This window comes from Mytilus californianus, unplaced genomic scaffold, assembly GCF_021869535.1.
Source record: "Mytilus californianus isolate M0D057914Y unplaced genomic scaffold, xbMytCali1.0.p SCAF_3, whole genome shotgun sequence".
Classification (NCBI taxonomy): Eukaryota; Metazoa; Mollusca; class Bivalvia; order Mytilida; family Mytilidae; genus Mytilus; species Mytilus californianus.
The window spans coordinates 39939706-39955114 of NW_026262679.1; the positions used below are offsets into that span (position 1 = coordinate 39939706).

The following is a 15409-nucleotide window of genomic DNA, read 5'->3' on the forward strand; positions in this document are numbered from 1 at the left end:
ATTGAGCTGCAAGAAAATTAACGAACATAACGCATTACTTGAGTGTGTAGTCGTCAGTAAATATTGATTATAGAGTAAACACACCAACTATTTAGTATAGGCATCTTGTTGGTTACATGTTTTTTTGATAGCGGCAGATTCTTTCCGCTCACTTTTGTCGTAGCTTCGGTGACAATACAATGATTTTTACTTTTAAATATAACATGGATTGTATTCAAGTACGGTTTTTAATATCAAATATGAAGGTAATAATACGATGACAGTTTCAGTGTCATACGCGTCGACGCTAATAAACAATTACATGAGTAAAACAGTTTGATCTGAGAGACACTCGATAGGTCGACAAGGCATGTATCTACTGCTTTGCATTAATTACCCGTCAAGTAATTCAAATAGCTTTGTCATGATCAGGAATATCTTTGTTCTGGTTGTCAAAAAAAGAATAACCAATGGTTAACACAAACAAGACAACTGTAAGAGGGAAAATTCTAAATGTGATGTGATAGATCAAGTTTGTGGTAAACTAAAAGACAAATATGGAACAAATTATCAATATGTTTGGTGAAATGCATTAATTACAATTACATACAATTTCAAAATAATTCGACTAAATCAATGAGTAATTCAAACTTGCGGAGCTCAAGAATATGATTATTACATGTTTATAACTTAAACGTACTTTTCCCAAACTACCACGAAAGGAACTTCTTTTTATCATGTTTTGATGTCGTAAAAATATGCCAGCATGACGGCAATGGATCAAATAAAATACGATTACCAGACAACATTTTAAAAAGTTAAAACATGTTGACCCGATCTAGTATATTGACCAAAACCTGTAATCATCCATTATTGACGGCATTGGTCATGGATGATTCACGAAAGAAGAAGGAAGAACCTTGTAAATTGGGAAAAAGAGAATTGAAAGATTAACCCATATGATCATGGTGGCGAACTTGAAAAGATTTGTTAAAGAATTCGGTAACCTTCCTCGTAAACCAGATAGAGTAGTGTTAAACCAATTAAGTTTTGAAGAGTTAAGCTTTTATAAAACTTCTGTAATGTTATATTCGTATGTGTAGAAATTAAAACCTATGACAAAAAGTCTATTCATGCTCGGAGATGCATTTTATTTCATACACATTGATTTGATATCTAAGCACCATAATCAGATAAACGTCGATCATTTTCCTGCAAAGCAAGCTTTATCTGCTATTATGATTTGGTTGATTTTTTCCAATAGTGTTGTACTTGTTGCACATGCTGACAATATTGCAATAGAGTGCTAGAGAAATATTTAATGTCACCATTACTTCAAGTGCATTTTCTGTCGTAGGTGTGTGTGTTTGTTTTGTACTGGCAAAGCTCGTTTGTTGACCTTTTCAGTATTCGTTGTCTCGAAATTCAATGAAATGTACTCAAATTCAAATAGTTCGAAGTATTCATATTTTGATTTGTTGTTTATTATCAGGGGAAATTTCACCAATTTTGGTCAATCATGTACTGATAGAGCATGTTTAACCGTTACTTATTTTCCCAAAACTGTTTTTGTTTTTGTTTGAAATGTTAAAATAATGTACAAACATATCGTTACATGAAAGTTTTATCTATTGAAATGTGATGTAGTTAGTGTTTTTTTTAACATTATGGGGGAAATATAATCTTATTAACATTTAAAAGTTTACTGCCAGTGTGGGAGAATCGTTGTGGAACTGTGTGGTCTACAAACAAAGTCACATTACTGTATTTCTTCAAAGTATGCAAATATTGTATACATATATTTTTATTTTTCTCTGAATCATAGTAAGAATGAGTGACGTTAAATATAAAAATATAGGATTTATAAAAGCCAATTTGGCAATGTCATCTTTTAATTGCTCACTAAATTTATATTCCTGTGTGCTCGATACTAAAATATTCGAGTTCATTCTAATTTTCCTTAACAATTTACAATAGCAGTGATCATGGTAGTTATATAATATTCAAAAGCTGAAAAAAAAATATCATGGCTTTAATTTTCACGTATATTTATTTATAGAACTGAAGATTGAAATATTTCGTCATAGCAATGTAAAATCCAATTAAAAGCATCAATTTACAATTCTACATCCCAAATGTCTACTTTCTTTCATCTGACATCGCTGGTTTTGGTTTGTACATGTATATTCAAAATATTGTTTTGTTATTCAGCTAGATAGCGTTGTTATGTTTCCCTCTTCCGGTTCATTTTTATTGAAATCGAGACTTATATAAATTTGATCAAATTTAATCCTTCGTCTACAACCACTAGCAAGTCAAAGGATATCGAATTCGTTGGATAAAATGATAACCCTTTCAGATCACCGCAAATTACTAACGCGTCGCTAGTGCACTGACTTTGCAACCATCAAATCACTTACTGATGCCCTCAAATCTTCAAAACCAGTACAGTTATCTTTCAAATGTTTGTGTTGAATTATTAATCAAGGAAAGACTGAACAGGGTGAATACAAGTACCCATAACTTTACTAGGATATAAATGTACAGCTAACTGGGTTATACAAGTACAATTAACTTGAATAGATATGTAAGTCTTCATGGAAAATATATCAGTGGGATATGTGTTCTTCGAGCTTGCGTTCAGTGACTGCAATCGTTGTATTATAAAGTGTTAATATTGTAGCGTACTTGAAGTTATATTTTTGTCGTCTATGATATCGTGTTATGTACTTTTTTGTCTTTTTTTATATGCGTTCTTCTCGCCTTACAGTGTACAAGGAGTGACTTGATAACCCCAAAGTAGATATATCCATACCATTATCTATGTACATGTCCCACGTCAGAACTTCATCGGTGGTAATATTTGTTAAAATTTAGAAAAAATAATAATGTTTAAGAATGGGGTCTTTGATAGTATCCATCAAATTTATTACTTTACTAGTCACTTTTTAGATTTTAACATTTGATATAAATATTGTTTAATACGGCATATTCATGCTCGATATTTTTTTTAATTAACTTTAAATATTTTTAAATGTAAATGTAGAAGTTTATTCAATACTTTTAATATTTGAGCATACAATTGACTATACTAGTATTGCATATTACGAAACTAGGTGAGACCAATTAGTAAATATTTACAAACACACTCTTTAAACAAGAATGTGTATTGGCAACACACATATATTGATACGGATACACATTTTTAAGTGCGAAATTCAAGACTTTTTTCAATTTCGGTAAGCAAATCTAAACATATTGCATTTTATCTAATTGTAATGTACCAAGTTGAGGTGGGTGCAGTAGTAGATAGCCTATATCATTAACCGCGGTTACTTTTATGCAAATATTTGTAAGCACAGACCAAATTGTTGCACATTGTCGTATAATTTCTTGAAATAACTTTGAGCTGTTAGCTACTGATAAACGTATTAATAAACGTGATAAAACTTTTGTTTATGAGTTGTTGCCAAGGTAATTGATCCCCTTGGATTTGGATTTAAAATAATTGTATTTTTTTATGGAGAAAAAAATGTTCCATGTATTCATTATAATTTTGATGAGAATCTTACATAAAACATTACATTTAATTTATACAAAATTTCATAAAGTGACTTTAATTGCATTCGAGAAGGCAGTTATAGGCATTTTGTATGAATCAATTTTCAATTTGTCATCCACACTCATTAAAACTTTTGTTATTAATATGAAACTGTTGCTTAGTAATAATAAACAACAAAATGTTTAGGATTCATGTCAGAAGGCTAGTTGAAAAGTGTCATTTCTGTTTTTAAAGAAATTTGACCTTGCTGTAAAAATATCTTACAACCGTAATAGTTAGTAAATGAATATGATGCAAAAAAATGCTGAGCATTTAATGACCTTCATAACCTTGACGCTTTACATTGAGTGCACCTATCAGATTAAACAATCTTCTATAAGTTTTTTTTTAAATCACCAGCCCAGTAGCCAGCACTCTTGTGCTGACATGAACAATCATAGATATGTAATTTTTGTAAATTTCAGTTCATAAAACTTTATAAGTTTTAGCTTTCTAAAAAAACTTTGGAGTGCTTCGCTGTAACATAATTTTAAGTAAGATGTGGTTGTTTAAGTATGGGAATGGTGTTATTTTTTCCCTTTGTGCATATAGTTATAAGTTTTGTCTTAGAAGCCCGTCTTAGATGGGTGTATTATGGTATACTGTAGTTTATCCATGACTACTTCTTACAAAAACTCAAATTTGCTTTAACTAATTCCCACAAAACCAAAATGGACCATTAGGATTGATAGACGAAAAATTCCTTTTGATTTTAAAATTCTTATGTGGCTTTGGATTAACAAAATGTTATGGTTTGTCGTTCCATAAAGTTATGAGGCTTTAAACAGTCATATTTGATGCAATATTTATTTGCATATGGATATCCTCATGCATATTTTCTTACACAGCAATGTTACTGTTTTTATTTTTCATTTTGTTTTATACATTGGAATACACGTATTCTGTTAATTTTCTTGGATATCTTTGGCAGTTATATGTATTTGAAGTGTTGTTGTATATGCATATATAGTCAGTTGAACACTCAGAAACCTGTCCATCTTTGTCCCAATGACTTTTTTAATTCGTGAGGAATCAACTATCGGTTTAGTTCAATGTTTCATCTAGTGGTCTTATGCATAATTAAAATGTGCAGTTGATAATGTTTTTACAGAGTTTACCATCACGTACCGTCGTATTGTGACTCTTTATTATTGTCATTCGAAAACACTAATAATTGGAAGAGATCGATATATACTTTCTAGTGGAAACCTGAAATAAACAGTATCAAACATTGGGAAATTAACTGTATTATATAATCATTTATATTTCATTTCGATAATATTTTGCAACCTGAACAATTTATAGCATATCTTATTACTTTATAAAAACATGCATGGTTGTATCGGGTTTCAAACCATGAAAATGATCAGGGTCGGTTGTACGGTATTGGATTTGGACTTCAATTTGAGAAATCGAAAGAGGACTTCAATAAGCCAATCAGAAGTGGCTGATATATTGAATCTAACTCTACTATGACGTCGGATTAAACTCCGATTTGGAACGGACGTCGGTTTGAGATTGGATGTCAATCGGAGTCCAACATATGTTTAATCTGCTATGATTTAACTGTTCCAGCACGAAAATGTGTTTTTTGTACCTTTCCTTTACTGCAAGTGACTTTTATGCACGAAAGGGAGACGTTAGTTAGTCCACTACAACAATTCCACCTAGCTTGCGTTTGAATTAGAAGGGTGTGTTTTTCTTTGACCAACAATTTTCATATTTTTGATCGATATGATATTTTGAGGTTCACATAAAATAAAATAAACAAAGGCGATGTGAATAAATAAGCTTCGTCAATACATTTTCCGCACAAGAATACTAGTATTCATTATCTATATTAAAAACTGTACGAAGCAATTAACTTTTGTTATGCATTAACCTATAAAGAATCATCGATAGTTCCAACATAACTATTTCGAAATAAACATAATTAGATGATATTAATGCATAAAATAAAAAAAAAGATCAATGTTCAATTTGAGCGTTCCCGATGAAGGTAAATCTAGAAAAGCCATTCTGACGCACGAAATTTATAAAGTTTTTATTTCATTTTTAACAAATCAAATGAAATTTGTATATCTTTCAGAAGGAGAGACTGATCATTTATTGGATACTGACATGTCTGTTCGTCCCAATATATTTGACAAATACTTTAGAACTGTGATGAAGTCTGTAAAACTTAGTACAAGTGACAACGATATAGACGAAATAAGACATTCAACAAAGGATCTGATTCGGAAAATTTGGGATAAAGCTTTGAGTAACAATGAGAAGTTCGAACTATCTCAAGTTATACCAGTAGGCAGTATGGAGGAAGGTAGTCGATTATTCTCAGCTGATGAATTCGATTTCATGATGATTCTCCAGATGAAAGATTTTCCCATTGATAAAATAGTTTTGAAGGAGGGATGCAGACCAGGATTTGTACGGCTCTTTCTGGATGACCCCACTGTTAGATTGAATGATTGTTTCAAAAACAATCAGCTGCATTCTTGGGAATTTCGAAAACTTTTACTTTCCCAATTACAAAAAGTAGGTGACCTTTCAGAAAAATTTGGGAATTTAAAGCAAATCAAACGGGATTTGGCTGATATGGGACTGAGAACAAATGTTCAACACACACTCCTTCAAATATTAGGTGAACATGAAATTGAAGCTTGGAACGTTTTATTTAAATGGCACGACATAGAAATTAGTGTAGATACTATGCCAGCTATGGAAATTACTAGAGAGCAAATTGAACATTTTGAGAGGGTCCAAGGAAGATTATTATTTCATGCTGAGAAACATAAGAAACGAGCGTTTGCAGTTAATCAAAAATGCTACTTGGTGCCAAAAGGCTGCCAAAAAGATGACGATGAAGAGGGCTGTGGATGTTGGCTGATAGATTTTGCCCCTGCTGAAGTTGCGATCTTAAAGGCAATGGATAAAATCCACAAAGACTGTCAAAAATTCCTCAAGTATCTTTTAAGATATTATCACAAATTACCATCATATATGATTAAGTCGGCAGTCTTAAAACATCTTGATATATGTACGGAACCAAGGTCTGTACAAGGGTGTACGTTGGATATTCTGACATATATTTCAGAATGCTTAGACGATGCTTACCTGCCTGATCCTTTCCTGAAAACACTTAACATATTTGGTTGGAAAGAGGCCGATCGTTTTAGGCCACTATCTGCAACAAAGACAGCTATTCTTTTTGAACAACACAGTAGATTTATAGTTTTGCTTCTACATATGATTCGGAAGATGAACAAGGAAAACATTACAATCCACAACAATTCAGCACCTGACCTTTCCCGTGTCGACCTAGGCGAACTCATGGTAATCGAAAGGTGTATGCCGTTGAGTCCAAACCTACCACTGTTGAACGACTTTATCGAAAAAATTGAACCGGCATTAGAAGAATTCATCGCACAAAAGAAATGGTCAACTATTGCAGAACTACGAACCTTGACTAAACAATACCTACATAAACTGCCATGGGTTCCTATTGATGATTTCAAAAAGGAGCAATTAGAGCGTGCCAAATGGGAGCCAGAGTTAAAGTTACTGTTCTAGTATGTCTTACTGCTATAGTTTTTTGTTATTTTCTTATACCCGCTATAGCAGTGGGCTAGGTTTGGGGATATTCTGCAAACAGTTTGTAGGTTTGTCCAATAGTCATGATATTTGCCCGTCTCATTTTTCACAGGAACTACAGTATATAATGACTTTATATTTGATCTTCAGTTTGACGATACCAGTTGTGATATGTGAGCGCTTTTCGGAACTGGCAAACTCAACGAATAAAGATTATTCTTTTGGACACACCTTTATCCGGAACTACTGAATAAAAAAACGACTTCATACTTGGTCGTCAGCTTGACTAATTGGATGTAAAGTTTGGCCCCTTTCGAATCTGGCAAACACCTTCTTACTTTTAATACCGATATTTTGAATTTCTAATTTCGTTGGAAGGAAAACAAATGTTTCCGTCAAGAATAGACGTATTTACACTTGTATGCAAATTTGTCCGCCATTACTTAAAATCACACAAGTTCCCGTAAAGTCTGACATCATAATTTAAAAAATTTTGACGTCATAATTAAGAAGTGATTGTTGCTTGACGTCAGAACGTTATTCGGAGTCAGATCTAGGTCATTCGGAGACAATATTCAGCTAAATACCAAAAGTGTAAATACGTTTATTACTGAACACAATAACTTCATGTTTGGTCAGCAACATGACAGTGGTATTTTATAATGCTGTACCGCTTTCCGGATTTGTCGTACTCCTTTTTCCAATATTTTGAATTACGAGTTGGGTATGCTTAGCACAACAACGCGTGCAACATCTTTTTGAAAACTGTTTGTCTATTTGTTTTATTCTTTTAGTTAATGTTACAACTGTTTTATATATAGTATTTATATTTAAAGGGAAAACAAACGTAAGAATTAAAAACTTTCATTTCAAAAATAAGTTAAAAAATAGAAAAAAGTTTTACCTTAGAATTTATCAAATGTTTAACATGTCTTTTCACAGAGTCATAATGTTAATTTTGTCTTTCAATATGCCACAGAAAATGCATTTAGTTTTGCTTAAGTTTTATTCAATACTAGTTTTAAATTGTTTAACATTTTGAATGATTTGTAAAATGTTACATGTTTACCCCCTAACAACATACACAATTACACCAAAACAAAATAAAGAAACAAAAAACTAACAGACAAAGAACAAACAAGAGTAAACAGGACCGAATTAACTTACTTATCTACAGAAAATTATATATTCCGAAATATTCATTGCAAACTGTCATATTATATAGAACAAAATATAAAATTTGAATTACAAACATATTTGATAAACAAATGACCAAAAAGAAATAAAGGAAAAGAAAAAGGTAGGGCTAATGTCCTCTATTTCTTTCACTCGCAGGATCAAAATCCAAAGATATTTAAATCCTACTGGAAACGAAATATCATATACTTAAAAAGCAAACAATGTTTACGTATTTGCTATAAATCAAAAACGCTATTCAGCATTAGTTTTTGTTGTTGAAGGTATTTTTATACAAAATTTACATGTTTTTGTTAAATTTTGCATAGAAGGACATCGGTAACAAAAACAAATTAGTTTGTAACTATGTTATATCCATATTTGTAGTTAATAAGACTAAATGACAAAAATGTCCATCAGTGCATACAGATGCATTTTATAACATATACATTCATTTAATATTTTTAAAAGAACTATATTCTGGTAATATTGAAATGGAGTGCTAGTAAACACTTGAAATGTTATCATTAACTACAAAATAGGCAATTTTTGTTATTGGTGTTTATTTGGTTCTTGTTTTTGCGATTCATTTGCTCTCAACTCAATAAAATGTACTACAAGTAATTGAATCGAACAATGGTATTCATAATGAGTGTTATTACTAGGAACAAATGACGCACTAATTTTGCCGATCATTTTCTTGTTAACAGAGCAGGTTTAATCATTGTTTTATTTTTTTTTTTGTACCTAATGTTTATCTTTGTTTAGAAATGTAAAATAAAAGAACAAGAAACAACCTGACATAAAAGTTGCAATTGAGAGAAAGAAAGTTAGTTGTTGAAATGTGTAATTGTTGGTAGAAATAAAACCCAATAAAAATTTGCAGTGAAAGAATATTAAAACGTGTTGTGCCAGTCAGGAAGATTTGCTCTTACTCCGTATGATCTTCTAAAAAATCTGCCTGAAAGTTTAATAATAACGTATGCCTTACATTATTTCTCAAAAGTGAATTGAAAATAAAATACTAAAAAATATGAAATACCTACCCCCCCCCCCCCCCTAAGAAATAAAAACAAACAAACAAACAAAATAAAAACAAAAAAAGTAAAAACAGGGCGTATAAAAGCCAAACTGAATATTGAAGACACTTTTCAAATTGTAAGAAATGAAATAAGACCTTTAAAATAAAAAAAAATGGATGCATAATACATATAAAAGCCAAAATGAAGATGTTTTCTTTATATATTGTATATATGGAGACTCATTTTCTCATATTTTCTATATTCCTGTCGGCCCAAGACTGAACATTTAACTCCAATTTAGGTTTCTTTCGCATTTTTTCAATAGCAGGTACTTGACAGGGATATTATATTGAAAAGCTTACAAAAAAAACTATCTTTATTTTGCACGTAATACTTAAGGAACTCAAACTGAGTTTTACTAAATTCAATACAAATTCATTAGAGTCACTGACCATGTATTTTAGGTGTCTGTAGGGGAGAGGGGATTGTTTGTAAGAATAGTTTTGTTTCTCAATTTCTGGAGAAAACAAATTAAAAGTTAATGAAAAACAGTTTATTTCTATTGAAAAGTATCTGTCAAATAAACAAGTCAATATTTCAAGCAGACTTAACAGTATCTCCGTTATCTTTTATTTCAAGTCCAATGGACAGATCTTATCTACATAACCTTGAATTATTCAGTGAGAGAACATCTTTTAAATCGCGGAACTGGAAGTTAAAATGTAATTCTAGATTCAGTGTATTCTCCTAAAAAGAAGCCTATGTTTAAATTCTGCCTCATATGTATAAAGGAACAAGGCTGCCAGAAGATGAAAACAATTGATTTCCATAAGAATATTACTGTCTGTTCTACCCCAGGAATAGGTAACCTTATCTGTATTTGACAAAATCTTTCGGAATTGTGGGTCCTCAATCCTCTCCAACATCGTACTTTATTTGGCCTTTTTAACTTTTTGAGAAGAGCGTCACTGATGAATCCTTTGAAGACGAAACGCGCGTATGGCGTCCCAAATTTAAATCTTAGTTTCTATGATGAGGTTTTTGTTGAAAAACCAAACGTATCAACCATGTTATCGATAAAACAATTAAGAATCTGATTCTATTAGTTTAAAGATCTTTTTGTTTGAATCGGAATGTGTCGCGAACACATCATTGTTAAAAACATCTGGTTCCTTTACGTTATTGAATTATATTTTTCCCAATAAGTTGAAAACTTAAATGTTTTCCCTAGAAAAAAATTCTCAGCCTCCTATAAAAAGATGAATGGTGGGTGCCTAAATATTTGTGTTAAAAAAAGTGGAATCAAAATATGATATTTCGTTACAGCAAAATAAAAACAAACAGCTGATGTCATCTACTGACAAATTCTATGATCACAGGCAACAAACTTCATTAAGAATTGCCAACAAAGATACAAGTATCTTTTTTTTGGGGAGGGATAAATCGTACTTGATAGAGAATAACTCTGATTCAAACAAAAAATTCTCTGAAACTGATATTATCAAGATGCTTGATTTCTTGATTATTAACATATTTGTAACGTTTGGAGGACGTGATTTTCAAAAAAAAAAATCGGCATTCCAATGGGAACCAACTGTTCCTTTTTTCATATAAAGCTGATTTCATACAGGAGCTTTTTAGGGAGAATAAAACGAAGATAGCATTATCCTTTAACTTCACTCTCCGCTATATAGTTGATATCCTCTGACTAAATAATTTAAAGTTTGGTGACAATGTTGAACGCTTCTATCCCATCGAACTTAAAATAAAGGATGCAATAGATAGGGTAAAGTTTGCCTCATATCTTGACTTAAATATAGATATTGACAATGAGGGTCGGTTGAGAACAAAACTTTATGACAAAAGAAATGATTTCAGCTTTCCAATTGTGAACTTTCCATATCTATGTAGCAATATTCCAGCAGGACCTTTTATTATTAATACGATATTCCAGGGCTTGCGTTTCCTATCATGATTTCCTTGATAGAGGGTTGCTGCTCACAAGAAAGCTATTAAACAAAGAGCTCTTATTGGTGCAGTTCAAATCATCCCTTCGAAAATTTTACGGACGCCATCACGAGTTGGTTGACCATTATCGAATATCTGTTTCACAGATGACGACGTATATGTTCCAATCGTCGTAACCACAACCCCGTCCTCCCTTTACCCGAATTTGACCTACCGAATGAGACTTATCACCGGGTTTGTACTAACATGAGCAACACGACGGATAACACATGTGGAGCAGGATCTGCTTACCCTGCCGGAGCACCTGAGATCATCCCCGGATTTTGGTGGGGTTCGTGTTGCTCAGTCTTTAGTTTTCTATGTTGTGTTTCGTATTCTGTTGTTTGTCTTTTGTCCGTTTTTTTTTTGCTTTGGCGTTGTCTGTTTATTTTCGACATGAGTTTGAATGTACATTTGGTATCTTTTGCCTCTCCTGAATATTATAGAGTCAGTTTCTTACTCAACCTATTTGAGACAAGTTTACTCAATCTTACATCCAAAATATCCACCATTTTCTATCTGTCATCATCAATTTAAATGAGTTCATGGCTGTAATACATCATTCAGGATGTGACTTCTGCATTGTATAATGCTTGATGCATGCATAGCAGGAAACGAATATAATGACAATCCGTTTGGAGATCAATCGATTTCAACTGTTTTCGCTCCCATTTCAATATGTTTGCACCTAAACTGATGTCTGTATACTGCTGTCTGATTTGAAACTTCTTAAAACTAATTAGAGTGATACAAGAATATATCCATATCAAGAAAAGCACAAGTATTTGCTGTTTATAATATATATTTATCCATAGTTACTTCCCTTGGGGTATTTTTTGCAGTATAATTAGATAAATCTTATTAATATTCAAAGCAAACATATCATCAAGGTAAGGGGAAGTGTTATTAAATTTTTCAATTTATCCACTTTACCGTTAATATATGTATGTGTTGATTCAATAATCAAGATAGGAATGAACAGGGCGAAGACATGTATTACAATCGTGATGTCTTTGATTAAAATTGAAATATCATAAAATAAGGGGTTAATTTATAAGTCTTAAATATTTTTAAAAAAGGTGTAATAAATCCGCAATTTAATTTAAAGTTAGGAGTATTTAATTCATTTGCATATCTGAATGTTTAGTAGATATTCTGGCATATTAATAACAACATTCTTTATTAGGAAACAAGGTAAGAGCAATGAACCATGTAGTAAATAATACAATCACATTATTGTAAAACACTTCTTAACATAAGGACGAGGATGTGAATAGGAACACGCACATACTGCTACTGTTACTCGATTTTTTTGGTGCAAAATACAAGTCATTTCCAGTTTCGGTAAGAAAACCTATACAAACTGTACTGTATCTAGTCTTATTTTAACAAGTTGATATGGATGCAGTTGTAGGAAGCCTATGGTATTTACTATGAACCCTTTATTAAAGCGAATATATTGTTTACTTCGCAATGCAAACAATACTGTATTAATAATGGGGCGAGTTTTGTCATGATGTTTTAACTATTTGACGACAACGATTACTCGTATTCACTTTTTTCCAATATCGGCATCGACAGAAATTCAAAAAAAGGCTATGAAACCAGTATGTGAAAAAAATTATTCTTAGAGACAAAAAATAACTGGATATAATGTCATCTTCCTGACATTGGGTAAGTGATCTTAAACTTTCAACTGAAAATAAATAAAAAAAATTGAAACAAAAGAAAATTACATGAAACCAAAACGAAAGCCGAAAATCTACATCGGACTTTTATTTAATCATATTACCTAATGGAAAGCAGTGGGAAATCAAACGTTTAAAAATATATTTTAAATTGAAACGACCATTTTGATCTAAACCGGTGTCTTTTTATTGTTTTTATACTGCATTCAGCATAGATACTGTGGAAAACAACTCCTATACATTCTTCAAGCTTTTTAATTTGAGTATTTTTGTTGAAAATCTGAGTCTGTCTGAGTAATGTTAATCGAAATCTATTATTATTGGTTTGATTTAAAATAATAGTTTGAGGTTCGTCTAAAATTGAGGTGATGTAATTATCAAAGGTTCGGTAGTACGTTTTCCTAATAGTGTTTATTTTTTATTGATATATTTATTTGCCTAAAAACTACAGCTCCTTATTAATGAATCATCCAAAGGTTAAAAAAAATGATTCGAAAAAATAATTGAATAACATAAGTGTGTAAAATGAAATACTTACAACAAATTTGTATATTTCAGAAAAAGCGTCACCTTTAAAATATTGACATGTCTGAGGGTCCAAATACATTTACAAAATACTTTAAATCTGTGATGAGGTCTGTAAATCTAAGTACAAGTGACAAAGATATCAACGATATAAAAAAATTAACTAAGAACCTAATTGGGAAAATTTGGGAAAAAGCTTTGAATGAGAATAAGAAGTTTGAACTTTCTGAAGTTATACCAGTAGGCAGTATGGAGGAAGGTAGTCGATTATTCTCAGCTCATGAATTCGATTTTATGATGATTCTCCAAATGAAAGATTTTCCCGTTGACAAAATAGTTTTGAAGGAGGGATGCAGACCAGGATTTGTAAGACTCCTTCTGGAGGACCCCACTGCAAGATTGAATGATTGTTTTAAAAACAACCAGCTGCATTTTTGGGAATTTAGAAAACATTTACTATCACAATTACAAAAAGTAGGTGACCTTTCAGAAAAATCTGGGAATTTAAAGCAAATCAAACGGAATTTGGCTGATATGGGACTGAGACCAAATGTTCAACACGCTGTCCTTCAAATATTAGGCGAACATGAAATTGAAGCTTGGAACGTTTTATTTAAATGGCACGACACAGAAATCAGCGTAGATACTATGCCAGCTATAGAAATTACAAGAGAGCAAATTGAACATTTTGAGAGAGTCCACGGAAGTTTATTATTTCATGATGAGAAACATAAGGATCGCGCGTTTGCGATTAATCGAAAATGCTACTTGGTGCCAAAAGGCTGCCAAAAAGATGACGATGAAGAGGGTTGTGGATGTTGGCTGATAGATTTTGCCCCTGCTGAAGTTGCGATCTTAAAGACAATGAATAATATCCACAGAAACTGCCAGAAATTCCTCAAGTATATTTTAAGCAATTATCATGATTTACCATCGTATCTTGTTAAGTCGGCAGTTGTAAAAAATTTTGCAAAATGTACTGGATCCAGCTCGGAACAAATCTGTACGTTGGACATTCTGCATTACATTTCAAAACGCTTAGACGATGCTTACCTACCTGACCCTTTCCTGAGAAACCTGAATGTTTTTGGTTGGAAAGAGGCCGATCAAATGAGGCCATTATCACCAATAGAGACAGCAATCATTTTTGAGCATCATAGTAGATATGTAGATTTGCTTCTACATATAATTCGCAAGATGACACAAGAAAACATCACAATCCGCATGAATTCAGCACCGAATCCTTCCCTTGTCGACCTCGGCGAATTGATGGCGATCGAAAAGATAATGCCGTTGAGTCCAAAACTGCCTCTTTTGAACGACTTTATCGACCAGATCAAACCGGCATTGGAAAAATTCATCGCACAAAAGAAATGGTCATCAATCGCAGAACTAAGAACCACAACTAAACCATATCTAAAAGAGCTGAAATGGGATCCTATTGAAGATTTTAAAAAACAGCAATTAGAATGTGCGAAATACGAGACAGGTTTAAAATTACTGTTCCAGTAGGTCTGATGCTTTTCGTTGATTTTATCAGTAATTTGTCTATTTATTGTTTGTTTAGCTACTCATAATATATTTGTGTTATCTATATTTTTCGTTATATTCCACAAAGAATTACAAAAGCTAATTACCCAAAGTAGGATCACAACATCAAATTATATAAGTGTATCAATCATAACAGAATAAAAACAAATACAAAAATATCTTTTATTCTATGAATGAACTCGAAAAAGCTAAATTTTTATCTTTAAAACCATATTTGACATACATTTTCATAGAGACCACAAGTTAATTATAAGCCTTCCAATATGTCA

General features: G+C 32.0%; 2 protein-coding genes across 3 annotated transcripts; both read left to right on the forward strand.

Annotated features, from left to right (window-relative positions):
• The first annotated feature begins 3129 nt into the window (after window positions 1–3129).
• On the forward strand, window positions 3130–9457 carry LOC127734564 (uncharacterized). The gene is made up of 2 exons (XM_052244500.1): window positions 3130–3218; window positions 5670–9457. The coding sequence occupies exon 2, from the start codon at window positions 5702–5704 to the stop codon at window positions 7148–7150; it is 1449 nt and encodes a 482-aa protein (XP_052100460.1). The 5' UTR covers window positions 3130–3218; window positions 5670–5701; the 3' UTR covers window positions 7151–9457.
• A 3147-nt stretch (window positions 9458–12604) lies between these two features.
• On the forward strand, window positions 12605–15185 carry LOC127734563 (uncharacterized). 2 transcript variants are annotated; one of them, XM_052244499.1, is made up of 2 exons: window positions 12605–12720; window positions 13623–15185. In XM_052244499.1, exon 2 carries the CDS (start codon window positions 13650–13652, stop codon window positions 15099–15101), a length of 1452 nt encoding a protein of 483 aa, XP_052100459.1. In that variant the 5' UTR covers window positions 12605–12720; window positions 13623–13649; the 3' UTR covers window positions 15102–15185. The 2 variants fall into 2 exon arrangements, with proteins under 2 accessions (XP_052100459.1, XP_052100458.1); XM_052244498.1 differs by lacking the exon at window positions 12605–12720 and adding an exon at window positions 12729–13050.
• Window positions 15186–15409: the final 224 nt, after the last annotated feature.